General features: G+C 37.2%; 1 protein-coding gene across 2 annotated transcripts; it reads left to right on the top strand.

Moving 5' to 3' along the window:
* Window positions 1–6,857: 6,857 nt before the first annotated feature.
* Window positions 6,858–11,897, top strand: LOC110912003 (F-box/kelch-repeat protein SKIP6). Of its 2 annotated transcripts, none has more exons than XM_022156665.2 (2): window positions 6,858–8,078; window positions 11,636–11,897. In XM_022156665.2, exon 1 carries the CDS (start codon window positions 6,879–6,881, stop codon window positions 8,070–8,072), a length of 1,194 nt encoding a protein of 397 aa, XP_022012357.1. In that variant the 5' UTR covers window positions 6,858–6,878; the 3' UTR covers window positions 8,073–8,078; window positions 11,636–11,897. The 2 variants fall into 2 exon arrangements, with proteins under 2 accessions (XP_022012357.1, XP_022012356.1); XM_022156664.2 differs by having other exon boundaries at window positions 6,859–8,091.
* Window positions 11,898–14,559: the final 2,662 nt, after the last annotated feature.

Here is a 14,559-nt window from a genome sequence, read left to right as displayed (position 1 = left end):
TTATTAGAGTGGTGTTTTGGTTGGGTTTCTTTAATATTATTATTATTATTATGTTTATAGTTGTTCTCGATATAATAGAAAATTTATTTCAGTAACAAGAATAAGAAGTAATTTAGTATGTCCAATTGTACAATGAACGACTAAGATTAAAATCAAATAAAAACTCTCATTTAAACACGTTGCCCGGCCTTTCAAGGGTATTATCGTCAAATTCCAACAATAACCGCTCTTGGATATACATAGAAAGCTTCGTAAAAAAGTTCATTACATTTTACACTTCGATTGAAAGAACACACACATATTGAAATTTGAGATAATCAAACTCCGTTGAAGTTCATGGCATCATCGAGAGATAATTTGAAGGTTTACCTTCGAGTTACTGAAAAGAAATCCATATCGCAAAACCCTAAATCAACAAAGCAGCAAAAAACAACATCAGATGAAGAAAACATCGATCAACAAGGAAAATTAGCGGAAAATCAACAATGAAAGAACAAACTAGTAGAAAACGAAAAGAGATTTCTGATAATGGTAATTTGATATGTTTTGCTTTTAAAACTGTATTCAAATTACGTTTTATGAAGTGGAATAGACCTAATATACCATATTCCCAAATATTGTTAATGAGTTTTTCTTATCATTGTATATGCTTTGCTTAGTTAGGTTTGTTATTAACGATTGCTTTTTATATTAAAACTGTGAAATAATGCTTTTAAGGGGATTTTTATTTTAATATTATGAACTGATGCGTTTTATCTTAAAAAATAGTAGAAAACAAAGAGAGATTTATGATAATTGTAATTTTAAACATTGCGTTTTATCTTATCTTTGTATTTACTTAGTTAGATATGTTGTAACTATTGCGTTTTATCATAAAACTGTGACATATGCTTTTTATCTTAAAATTGTTGACTAGTGCGTTTTATCTTAAAATATAATAGAAAACAAAAAGAGATTTATGATAATTGTAATGGTAATTTTACACAATGTGTTTTATCTTATCTTTTTATTTGCTTAGTTAGATATGTTGTTAAGTATTGCGTTTTATCTTAAAATTGTGAACTATTGCTTTTTATCTTAAAATTGTTACCTAATGCGTTTTATCTTAAAATTGTTAACTAACTTTGTTTCATTATTCTGTTTAAGATAAAAAAACAACAAGAAAAACATAAAAGGAGAAGAAAGAAAGTGGTGCTTGAAACTTCAGAAGATGAAGATTCTGTTTCACAAGAGGAAAATACTATGGGAGCTATAGTTCTGCATAGTTCTGAACAACAACAAATAAATTCAAGTAATTTAAAATGTAGTAAACATAATTTTATGAACAAACATATGTTTCTAAAACACTTATATATATCAGATGATGATTTTGTTGATCCCCCACCAAGAGTGAAACAGACAAAAAATATCATTATTTCAGAGAGCGAGAAAAATCAATCAAAGAAAAAGAAAGAAAAGTCAGGAGCAAAGACAAAGAGATCACTGAAGAAGGATAAAACAGAAAAACAACAACCATATTATGAATACGATGGAAGAAAAATCAACATAAAATGTGCAGTCAATAATCTCCCAAAGTATCTTAAAAATTTGTCAAAAGAGCAAAAGAAAGTTGTTAGAGAAATAGGATTTGGCAGCATATTATCAATCAACTTACAATCAGTTCCATGCAAATTCGGATATTGGCTAGTAAATAACTTTGATGCTGAAAATGATATGATAAATACTGGAGATGAAAAGATTAAGATCACGGCTGATTTGATCCAAAAGGTATTTCAAATACCAAACGGAAAAACAAAGATTGAGGAAAAATTGAGGCCCAAAGAATCAGATCTTATAATTAAATTATGGCGGGGTCAATTCAAGAAAGAACTTTTGAAGATAATGTATAATGCCAATGTGATTAATGATTTAGAGAAAAGAAATGAGCTTGGAAAAATGTTCAAATTAAACTTCTTGGTTATATTTTTTACGGTAATGGCAGAGGCAATGCAAAATAGTAATGTTAACCAAATATTTTTGTCATCAGTGAAAAGTAACATAAATATCCAAGATTTTAGTTGGTGTGAATATATTCTGATTGTTTAATGCGTACAAGAAGACAATGGCCTGGAGATCACAAGACCTTCAATGGACCTATTGGATTGCTAGCGGTATGAAATCTGATCTTTAAATTTTTTTTATCAGAAAACACAATTATGCTTACATTTTTATATGCTTGCATTATTGCTATATTATCTGAATGTTGAATGCTTGTTTATATGCTTTGTTTAAAATATGCTAGTTGTATTATATTTTATCTCAATATTGAATGCTTTATTTCATAAAACGCAATATATAATCATTGTTATCTTTGAAAAATATGCTAGCTGAATGGTTTTTTTATTCAATGCTCAAAAAGCTTTGTATCATAAAACGCAACATATATTCATTGTTATCTTTATTTAATAAAACATAAAAATTAGTTATTGTTATCTTTTTTACCATAAATATGCAAGCCCCATTTTTTTAAATCTTATCCCCGCCGACTAAGCCTGGACTCTTTCGTTTTTTTTTTAAATTCACTGCTATTTTGTTTTTTTTTTCCAAATTATGTATTTACAAGTTGTGATCTCTTTTTTTTTTTTTTTTTGTTGATCTTACATATTTAAGTTTATGAAAATAAAAAGGGTACATTACACTTTTCGTCCTTTATGTTTGTAGCGGGTTACAATGAATAACCTTTAACTTTAATAATTGCAGTCACAGTCCTTTATTTGGAAAACCCATTACACAATACGTCCTTTGAGACTAACCTGGTTAAGATTTTCAGTTAAATGTGGCATGTGCCTTGCACATGAGGGTAATATTGTCTTTTCTCATTCTAATACCGTAAAGAAAAAGGGATTAATTTTTTTAAACACATCCCCCATTTTTCAAAACTCTTTCTGTCACTCATCTCTCTCTCACCCTTCCCCCTCTCTCTAACACCTACCACCACCATCAACCACCCACCACCACACACACACTCTCTCTCTTGCATGGTGCAACTATTACTTTGGTTCCTCTTTCGCCACTTTTAATTATCCCCAGTCCAAGTTTCTCCTTCTCCACTTTCGATTATCAATTATCCCCAACGAAGCACCATCCCTCACAAATTCTGCTTGTTGTTCAATGACGACCCGTGAACAGGTGGTGTTGACACAAGCTGAATCGGTTGACTTTAAACTGCAACATACATTGTCGTTTTGTACTTGCAAGAACTTTACCATCACCAACAAACCACAACAATCCCTACCAGATCTGAACCCACAATAAGCAAACCACAACAATCCCCACCTGATCTGAAAACACAACTTAACACCACTTAACAAATCCCCAAGATCTCCGAACTAGTCCCATCACCTACCGGAACCCTAGAATGAATCAGAATGAACATCTCGTTCTATCATCATCTTCCTTTGTTCTATCATCGTCTTCCTCTGAATCTTATCACAACATCCACGATCTACTTGATTTGAAACACACTAATAGTGACCATGGCTGCGATTTTACAAACCTGGGTACGAATTTGTGGAAGGAGAGTGGAGACATGAAAGATTAGGGGGGTATATGATTAGGTTTCTAATGGTTAGGTTTTGTGCTTTCCGGCGGTGGTGGTTGCGAAGATGATGGTGGTTTTCGGCAGTGGTGGTTGTGAAGATAGTGGTGGTTCTCGTGGTTACCAGAGGTTGGGGATGTGGTGGTTACGAAGATGATAGTGATTTCCAGCGGCGGTAGTGGTGGCCGGATGAGGATGATGGTGGTGGTGGAGAAAACCTAAAGAGAGATAAGGAATTGAGAGAAAGAAAGAGAAGATAATTGAGAGAAAGAGAGAGAGGGATCATGAGAGAAAGAGAGAGAGAGAGAGTTCACTGGTATATATATTTTTTAATTTAGTTTTTTTATATATTAAATAAATTTCAAATAAATTGAGTAAAATTACCACCTTACCCTCATGTGCAAGGCACATGACATACTTGACTGAAAATTTTAACTAGGTTAGTGCTAAAGGACGTAGGGTGTAATGTGTTTTACAAATAAAGGTGATAGGAATCATAATCTGGTTTATAGTTAATTGTCATTTGTCTATTCTAGGAGGGGGTAAAGTGTAATTGCTATTTCTATAAATAAGGATCAATAGTCATTTAGGAAGGTAGGAGAGATTTTAGGAAGTTATTAGGCTCATTGCATTAGCATGAGAAGGGCATAGCCCTGGACCACTTCGGTGGTTAGTTATTTGTATTATCTTCTTCAATCAATCAATATAGTTTCATATTTGCTTTCATCATCTCCATTAAATTCAGCTATCTATCATTGGTCCGACCTGCCACTGCTCTACTACTGCTCGATCTCATATTCAGTCAGACCTGTCTTCAATTTTCGGTTCCTTGTCACAATCGGATCTCAGATCTAATTCGTTTCAGATCTTCTATCCAATTCGTTTCAAAGCTTCAATTTCTGCTGCAACATCGTCGATTTCTGAATCCAGTTTCTGAATTCTCGGATTTCAGCTCCGATTTCAAATCAATCGCTGGTTTCACACCTCTGTTCCTGTTCGAGTTCCAGATCTCTCCAGTTCGTTTTATTTTCTGATACAATCTCCAATATGGTGAATACCTCTACTCGTCTGGACATTCAGGATCAATTGATTCAGAAGCTTCATAGTGATAGGGCAAATCAATCTTCTCGACTGGATTCCATCACTGCTACCTTAGATGCGTATCGGGCGGAATCCGCTGAATTTCGTAAGGTGATGCTCGCTTGGATAAAGGACCAGGAGACAAACCACACCGATCTTCCACCAAAGTCAGGGCTATCAGATTTGCTTGGTTCGAGAGTCGATTCTGGTGCGGTATTTACTTCTTCTAGTTTCAAATCTGCTTCCAATGGGGATTTGTCCGGTGATCGTTCGGCTCTATTAGCTCAATTGGAGGCAATCGTGTCCAGATCTGAAGCACGCTTGCGTTAGGGGTGTGCATGGGTCGGTTTGGGTCGGTTTTTACTATTAACCATAACCATAACCGCTAGTTCGGTTATGGAGTTTTGGTAACCATAACCATAACCAAACTTCGGTTATGGTTAATCGGTTATGAAGTCGGTTATGGTTAATTTCGGTTACGTAACCAAGCAAGGTTTGAAATAAAATAGGGTTGTGCACCATTTGAACTTAGCTTGAGCCTATTTTATAAGATAACGAAGACTAAACTTTTTGGTTAAACTACCGATTTAGAGTTCTTTTTAATAAGGTAATTCTCAAACAAAAACAATTATGGCCATAACACATTAGTTCTTTATCAAAATAAATGACATCTACATCAAGATCATTTTGTTACTAACATACTTTTATCTTAGTAAAAACCCTCTATATGGTTTTGTAAAACACAAATCTATTATATAAAGTTAACATCACAACTTTGGTTCGGTTTCGGTTATATTCGGTTAACCAGAGCTTCATAACCATAACCATAACCGATTGAGCGGTTATACAAAGTTTCATAACCATAACCATTGGTTATATTGGTTATCGGTTATTAGTGGTTCGGCTATGTCGGTTATGGTTCGATTATCGGTTATGGTGGTTAATTTGCTCACCCCTAGCTTGCGTGGTCATAAGATTTCACGTTCTTCAGGTTCCAGCTCTCAATTGCCGTCTTCGATGGTTTCGGCTGATGCTAAATCGTTTGGCGCTGGGTATTTAGGGTCACACAGGGCTGATTAGGCTACATCAGATAGTATGCAAGGAAAGTTGGGCTTGGACACTATAGTGGGCCTACGTATTCAGTAGAAAATGGTTATGGATCTGGGCTCTACACGTCTGGGATCGCCGGGTGACGTACTTACTTCAGTAATTCAGTTTCTGTTTCGTGACACCATCTATTCCGCATCACAGTTGGTCTTTTTTCCCTTGCCTTCGGTACATGTATCTATCCAAGTTGTTGGGAAATTATTGCTGGCGGGGATGATAAACCTCCGGTTTTTGTCCCAATTTCAGTTCCCTTTGACAGGGGGAAATTTTCGCTCAAATTCTACGATCGACGTTCAGGTTGTAAGGGAGGAATGATCCCCACTAGTCATCTTTGGGTGGTGCATGGGCAGCCTCGACCACCTGAGTCACTCTCGAAGAAATCTACGCTTGGATGTCAAGTCAGCTGTCGGCCTGTCGTTCCCAATCTTGAGGGCAAGACTATTTTGAAGGGGGGGAGTAATGATAGGAATCATAATTTGGTTTATAGTTAATTGTCATTTGTCTATTCTAGGAGGGGGTAAAGTGTAATTGCTATTTCTATAAATAAGGACAATAGTCATTTAGGAAGGTAGGAGAGATTTTAGGAAGTTGTTAGGCTCATTGCATTAGCATGAGAATGACATAGCCCTGGACCACTTCGGTTGTTAGTTATTTGTATTATCTTCTTCAGTCAATCAATATAGTTTCATATTTTCTTTCATCATCTCCATTAAATTCAGCTATCTATCAAAAGGACTGTGACTGTAATTATTGAAATTAAAGGTAATCCATTGCAATCCAATACAAACATAAAAGACGAAAATTGTAATTTACCTAAATAAAAATTAAGTGTTTTACAAATAAAGGACTGTGACTGTAATTATTGAAATTAAAGGTCATCCGTTGCAATCCAATACAAACATAAAAGACGAAAACTGTAATTTACCTAAATAAAAATTAAGTTTTACTAATTTAAGCCGTGCATGCAGAGGATTCTAAGAGTTATCTGAAAAACTTGAACTAAAAATAATAATAAGTAATTAATTTAGTTTACAGTTACGATTATTAATCACTTTCGGCTAAGACCAGATATAAACTCATAATTTATCAACACACTAGTGATGCTGGTCTTTTCATGAACGACGCCTTAAACTTGGCAACTTATCCACCAATGTCGGATCAAACCTACTCCATCGTCACCACCACCGACCGCCCATCACCACCGCCTACCACCACCCCCCACCCACCACCACCACCTACCCCCCTCATCCCCCACCTCCCAGACGACATCTCAATCCAATGCATCGCCAGAGTCCCCCGCACCCACCACCCCACCCTCTCCCTAGTCTCCAAACTCTGGCACTCCACCATACGCTCCCAACACTTCTTCACCACCCGATCCCTCCTCCACATAACCCAACCCTCTCTTTACCTCAACATCCGCCACAACTCCACTTTCCAGTATTACTTCCACGCTAACCCTAACAACCCCAACCACAAATTATCCCCATTCCCCCACCCCCCTGTCCCTATCCACCCGGTCGGCCCAGCCTACGCAGTCCTCGGGTCCAAAATATACTTAATCGGTGGTTCGGTTAACGATATTCCGTTAAATACAGTTTGGGTACTTGATTGTAAAATTAACAAGTGGGAGGTGGGGCCTAGGATGAGGGTAGGGAGGGAGTTTGCGGCTGCGGCGACGGTTGGTGGAAAAATATATGTGATGGGAGGGTGTGTGGTGGATAATAGGTTAAAGGCGGTTAATTGGGCGGAGGTGTATGATCCGGAGGTGGGGGAGTGGGGTCCGGTGGGGAGTTTGGAGGTGGAGGGGAAGGATAAGTGGATGCACGCGTGTGCGGTGATAGATGGGAGGATATATGCGATGGCGGATAGGGGTGGGGTGGTTTATGATGTGGTGGGGAGGGAGTGGGGTCGGGTGCCGAAGCGGTTGGATTTGGGGTGGAGGGGGCGGGCGGTGGTGATTGATGGGGTGTTGTATTGTTATGATTATTTGGGGAAGATTAGAGGGTATGATGTGGAGAGGGATGTGTGGAAGGAGTTGAGAGGGGTGGAGAAAGGGTTGCCCAAGTTTTTGTGTGGGGCGACGATGGTGGATTTGGATGGGCGGTTGTGTGTCGTGTGGGAGTGTAAGGAGGGCGGCGGTGGCGGTGGTGGTGTTGGTGGGAAAGTTATGGATGTTATGTGTGCGGAGATTGATGTTCGTAAGGATGAAGATGGAGGATTAAGTGGCTCGGTGTTGTGGGTTGATGTGATTTTGTCGGTTCCTGTTGGTTCGTCGATTCTGCATTGTATGGCTGTTGCTTTGTGACTTGTGGTATGTTACGAGGGTATGGTTTCTGTCTTCGTAGCTGATATAATATATACTTGAGGCACAACTCGTTAGCTTTACCTTTAGATTAACATTTTTTGTTCTTGATGGACCTAATTTATAGATTTTTTAAGAAAATTTAGAAAAATAGTGAATCTTTGAAACCATAGTTTCTTATGAACCTAGTTGAAAAAAAGAAACATGTTTTTAAGATCAACTTTTTCAGTTTACAGTACTAGTTGATATGGCTTATGAAGGGACAATCTCGAAGACATAGAGAGACTGTTAAATGTGTCTGGTATGAAGGAAAAGGTTAGGTTAAAGAAAGTCGGATTAGAGAAATTATAGCTGCCTGGTGTTTTATTGCACAATGATATTAATATATGGACTCCATATTAGTCATACATGGATAAATTGACGACTTTCTCAAATTTTTATGATGCATAAAAGAAATACCATGCATTGATTTGTCGGTTGTCTGGAATTTGATGTTTAACCCATAGTAGTGAAAGGCGCGCTGTGGCGCAGCCCTGCACAGCCGTACCGCCTTGCATCCATCAAGGCGCTTGGGATATTTTTCGGCCAAATTGCAGTCTGGACAGGTCTGAATTGCTAAAACTGATATGGACCCTGTCTAAAACATGCCTAAAGCTTGGTTTTAAAAAGCGCGCCTGAGGCGCAGCTTCTGGGGCTTTTTCGCTCAGCGCCTTGTGTAATTACAAGAAGCGCCCAAAAAGCGCAGATTTTAGGGGTTTTTTGACCTGAGGCGTGTGCCTCATGTATCTGAGGCGTGGTACTGCAGAAAAATGTTGTACCTTGGGTTTTTTGACTTGTACATGCAAGTAAAATGGTATAAAAGCCTTATTTATAGCTATATTTTGGTTAAAGGAAGCTAGAAACCTATGGGATATATAAAAAAATTATATTAACACCTTGCGCCTCGGATACGAAAAGCCGTCCGCTTTTGCGCTTTGCGCCTCAATTTTAGACCTTGTCGCTTTTGTGCGCCTATCTCTTTTTAAAACCAAGGCCTAAAGTCTAAACCCCGTTAAATGATAATGTGTATATGGTGCACCTTGCTTAAAAAAGTCCTCACTCTTTAAGCGCCTTGAGTGTGCCTAGCGCCCTAGCCTCTTCAACTACCTAGGTCAACATTTATGCGATTATAGCATTATAATTGGTTGCCACTTTGTCACAAGTTTGGAATTATTTTTATCGTTCATGCTTAGAGTTTTATAGAGATGAGGTTATTATAAACAAGATATATACGAGTTTGGAGAAAGCGGCTTTAATGAACTTGAGGACGTGAGGTATAGATAGCTATGGCTTGATGTGGGGGATAAGAATTTAAAGAATCGTCTTTAATGAATTAATATCTTTTAGGAGTATGATAATTGAATCATAACAACAAATTGAATCAGAATCACTCACCGAGTTATTCGTATCAAACATTGAGCATGTTGCTTTGGCAATGTGCTGTCGAATTGGTAGGTGTAGAAAAGTGACCGAAAATTTCATCTGTTACATGAAAATAATGAGACATTATTCTGATTGAGGCCGGTTGGAAAATACTAAGATTGAAATTGAAAAAAGGAAAAACAAAATATTAAATTTCTTATAGTCTTTAAGAGTGCATAAACCCCCTATGAAACTGATCGAACCGCTTAAACCGGAGCAAGTTGGCTAGTTCAGCTGGTTCAAGATTTATACGATCCGGTTTTGGCGGTTTAACGATCCAGTTGACAGTTTGGAACTTGGAACTGACTGTGCAAACTGAATCGGCCTTTCAATCTTTACTATTTTTCATTTTTGGAATATGCAGTCATGTATATGTATTATGTTAATGAACCATCTTCGTCATTTTTAAAATTTAAACACAAACCAATGATTTTGAAAAGAGTTAATTGCCCGGATAGTCCCTGTGGTTTGCCATTTTTTCACCTTTTCAAAATAGCATGTATAGTCCCTGTGGTTTAACAAACTGTTACTCGGATAGTCCCTGTAATGGATGGGTGTTAAATAATTCAGTTAAGTGGGTATAAAACTACAAAAATACCCTTATAACAAGCCCACCCTCACCCCACCCCACCCCCTTTTTCTCCACCCAAACTGCCGCCACCATCATCACCTGCCACCACCACTCTCTCTAATCACTCATCATTAAGACACGGTTCCCTTCTTCTCCACCACGACCTCAACTTTCAGGGCGAAGCAAATAGAAATGGCATTGACAACCCTCTTCTCAGCCCTAATATTACCCCATCACCACCCACTTTCTACCCAATCTTTTCCCTCTAGCAAATCATGGCAGCCATCATCATCACTACTCCGACGAGATCCCGCTCATCCTCCTCCGAGCTTCCTCCACAACTCCCATCGTAGATAAACAAGAAAAAGACAACCCCTTTTCCACTTATAACAACCTTACCGACCAATCTCAACGAATTAATTCAATCCCCATTGGGTATGATTATTTCTCATCTAAATCTCATTTAAGTAAGTATTTTTATGCCTTAGAGAAAACCAAATTTCTTGATATTTACTTGCCTCAAATTGGGGAAAACTGAGATGGGTTCATTTGTAATTTTGGTTCAGGAGGAAACAAAGGAAAATCCTAGATTCTTGTATAATGTTGGGTTTGTTGTTGGATTGTGGGTCTTAGGGTCTGACTATTTGCATAGGTGGTGACGGTGGTTGCGTAGTTGAGACGGGGTGTACTGCGTTGAGACGATGGTGGGTGTTGGGTGGTGTAGGACTATGGATGGAGGTGGTCAGAGCTCAGAGGTACCGAAATGAGGTAGTGGTGATGATGCCGGCGGCGGTTGTGACGGTGGATGGTTGTGGCAGTGGTGATAGTGGTAGTGGCTGAGTGGTGATGGCGGTTGTGGGGGTGGAGGTCGTTGTGGTGGTGGCTTTTTAAAGGAGAGAGAGTAGAGAGAGATGTCTGATAGAGAAAGAGATTGACTAATGGCGGTGGTGCGGTGGTTGCCGGAAAATCATGGTGGTGGCAGTTTGAGTGGAGAAGAAAGGGCTGGGGTGGGGTGAGGGTGGTGTTGTTATAAGGGTATTTTTGTAATTTTACACCACTTAACTGAATTATTTAACGCTCATCCATTACAGGGACTATCCGAGTAACAGTTTGTTAAACCACAGGGACTATACATGCTATTTTGAAAAGGTGGGGACTAAAGGTGAAAAAATGGCAAACCACAGGGACTATCCGGGCAATTAACTCTTTTGAAAATAAAAAATGAAAAAATGGTTCAAACTTCTAATTGCCAAAACCAAACCGTCAAACCTTTAAAACCTGCCGACCAACCCAACCCAACCCAACACTCGGTTTGGTTTGTCGTTTCCTGAAACTATAGTCAGTGGTTTCATCTAGAATTTTCGTCAAAACTGGCCAATACGACCATGAACACCACCTGCTAGTCGCTTAGAACTTAGAGACCCTAAAAACGTGCTGAGTTTATGTTTCGTGCTAAACTGGCATTCGATGCATATAATCGTGGCCTTGAAACCTCAGGCCGTAGCAGCTTCTGAACATTATCTTCTTTTTGCAGGATCTTGAACAATTCTCCTCAAGCATACAAATCTACTGGGAATCGCCGAATCGGTATCGTTCATAACTTGTTTGTATCATTTTGGCTTTGACTGGAAATAATAAAAAGCTTTATGTGGGCATGCTGCTGCAAAAGCTCTTGTGTTGTAGTATTTGGTTTGTAATTTGTATATATTGTCAACTACTTTAAAGGTTAATGAACACTCATTTGTTCTGTTGTCTTTATCCATTTTCTTGCAGTTTTTAAGTTGGCAAGTTCTATCCTTGATGCTTGAACCATTGCCATATGTTTTGAGATTTTGTTGTAATTTAGTCACCAAGTGTAAACCCAGTTTTTAATAGCTTGTGGCTCATAGCTTCGTTTAAATTAGCTCTTTAATACTTGAGCTAAGAAGCTCGTTTGATCATATTTCAGCGGAAGTTGCTTCTTTCTGATATACTGGTTAGTTTATCTAAGGCTTCAATAACTAGCCTACTTGTTGAGCCACGAGTTGGCTTGAGTGGTAGTTGATAAAGTCAAAACTTGATTGGAATATTGTTAATGTTGGTGATTAAAAGAAGGGTTATTGGATTTTATCACCCCTAACTATTGGCTATTGGCCGCTGCCACCCCCAACTATTACTTTGACGTCTGCCACCCCTAACTTAACACTTAGTGTGTTTTATCACCACGCCGTTAACTGATCACTAACTTTTGATCCTGTTAATATATACTTTTGGGAGTGTTCTAAGATCCCTAAAACCTTCCTAAGATCCCTATGACACCCTCAAAAGTATAGTAACAAGATCAAAAGTGAGTGATCATTTAACGACGTGGTGACAGGCTGACAGCACACACTAAGTGTTAAGTTGGGGGTGACAGATGTCAAAGTGATAGTTGGGGGTGGCAGCGACCAATAGTCGATAGTTTGGGTGATAAAATCCAATAACCCTTAAAAGAATAGGTGTAGCAAGTTACAAATGTTGTATAAGATACTACTTCTTTGCTAGTAAGATATGCTTGTCGTTTGCAATTGTGACATTCAATAAAAAGATAAATTACATAATCTAAGGGGTGTTTGGGATTCCTTCTCAAAAACAAATTATTAACTTATATAAGTTATAAGTTACAAATACTAAGTGCATGTTTGGCTAAGCTTTTCCAACCAACTTATTGACTTATTGATTTAATCAAAAAGCCAATAAGGAGTTTTAGTGTTTGGCAAACACAAAAGTCCTTTTTAAAATGACTTTTTGAATAGAAGGAAAATGAGTTTTTGAGAAGTTAACATGTTGTGACTTCTTGATCAGCTTATGACTTTTCAAACATCAAATTACCCCTTATAACACCCCTTTTAGTCATTTTACATCAATAAGCTAAGCCAAACACTTTTTAAAAAACAACTTATTGACTTATTGGTTTTTCCCACCTCATAAGCTAATCCAAACACTTTTTTTAAAAACTCCTTTTCAAAAAGTCATTTTCCCAAAAGTCCTTTTTAACTTAAATAACCTTAGCCAAACATGCCCTAACTTCTCAAAAACAACTTCTGAACACACAAAAACAACTTAAATAAGCTAATCCAAACATTATAAAAGCAACTTATTAACTTCTATAAGTCAATAAGTTATAAGTTGCTCCAAAATAAGCTAACCGAAAGACCCTCTAAATATTAATAAAAGACTCCACTCCAATTAATGTCACATGGCAATCTCTCCTTCAACCTCACAATTTTACTTTTAATTTATTTAAAAATAATTTTATTATTATTATTATTATTATTATTATTATTATTATTATTATTACTATTTACTATAAGTTATCTCAATTTTAATTTTTATGATCTCTTCGTCTAATTACAATTATAATTATAATTATGTTATATTAAAACCTTATTAATAACCAACTACTTTATGCACATAGTAGTTGTACAATTGCCTTGGGGAGTTTTTTAAAAAAAAATTGGATTTTTCATTTCTAACCCTAAAGTTTCAAGCTTTGGCAAGTTAAGTTTAAAGCTTTAATCTTTGTTTCCCTTTTAACCCTGAAGTTTTAATCTTCGACAATTTGAGTTTAAAGTTTTAATCTTTGGTAATTTAACCCCTTTGATTAATTTGATTTTTCATTTCTAATTCAAAAGTTTCCATCTTATTCAATTTAACCCCTTTCATTAATTTGATTTTTCATTTCTAATTCAAAAGTTTCCATCTTTTGCGATTTATTATGTGTTGTAATCTTGGCTTTGGGTGTTTTCCAAAGAAAAAATGGTTATGCATATGATTTTTTTACTATTCACCCAAAAGTATTTCATAAATTACTTTTAACCCAAATTATTGTTTTTTTTACTTTTAACACAAAACTTTTTATCTTTTGCAAATCTATCCTCACAACTTTTTTTACTTTCAACTTTGATCCTTTATAGTTTTCATTTTCTACAAATTTTTCGCTTTGTGCTTCGTTCTAAATTTTGTGACTTAACACATCGCAACGTGCGCCTTTGGTTTAACGTTTTTACGTTTCGTTCTAAATTTTGCGAGTTAACACGATGCAATGTGCGTGTGTGGGTGAACGTTTTTACATCGTCTATTTTTTCCCGTTTGACAGGTTCAACATAACATGTGCGTCCTAAATCGACTTAGTTATAACTAAAGAATCCCCGCCGCATTGCGGCGGGTCGTAATTCTAGTTATATTATAATTATAATTAGTATTAAACACTCTCTGCGTTGCGGCGGGACCATCAACACTGCACTTGCAGCGTGTTAATGCGAATAACTTAGACGGAAATGTAAAACATAGAAAAGAATAACTAAGTTGATTAGGACCCGCGCGTTGCAACGAACCTATCAAACTGGAAAAAATAGACAACGTAAAAATGTTGAACCGCACACACGTTGCGCCGTGTTAACTCGCAGAATTTAAAACGGGGCGTAAAAAGAAAAATTT

Source organism: Helianthus annuus, chromosome 15, assembly GCF_002127325.2.
Source record: "Helianthus annuus cultivar XRQ/B chromosome 15, HanXRQr2.0-SUNRISE, whole genome shotgun sequence".
NCBI classification, from domain to species: Eukaryota; Viridiplantae; Streptophyta; class Magnoliopsida; order Asterales; family Asteraceae; genus Helianthus; species Helianthus annuus.
This window is presented reverse-complemented; position numbering and strand designations above follow the sequence as displayed.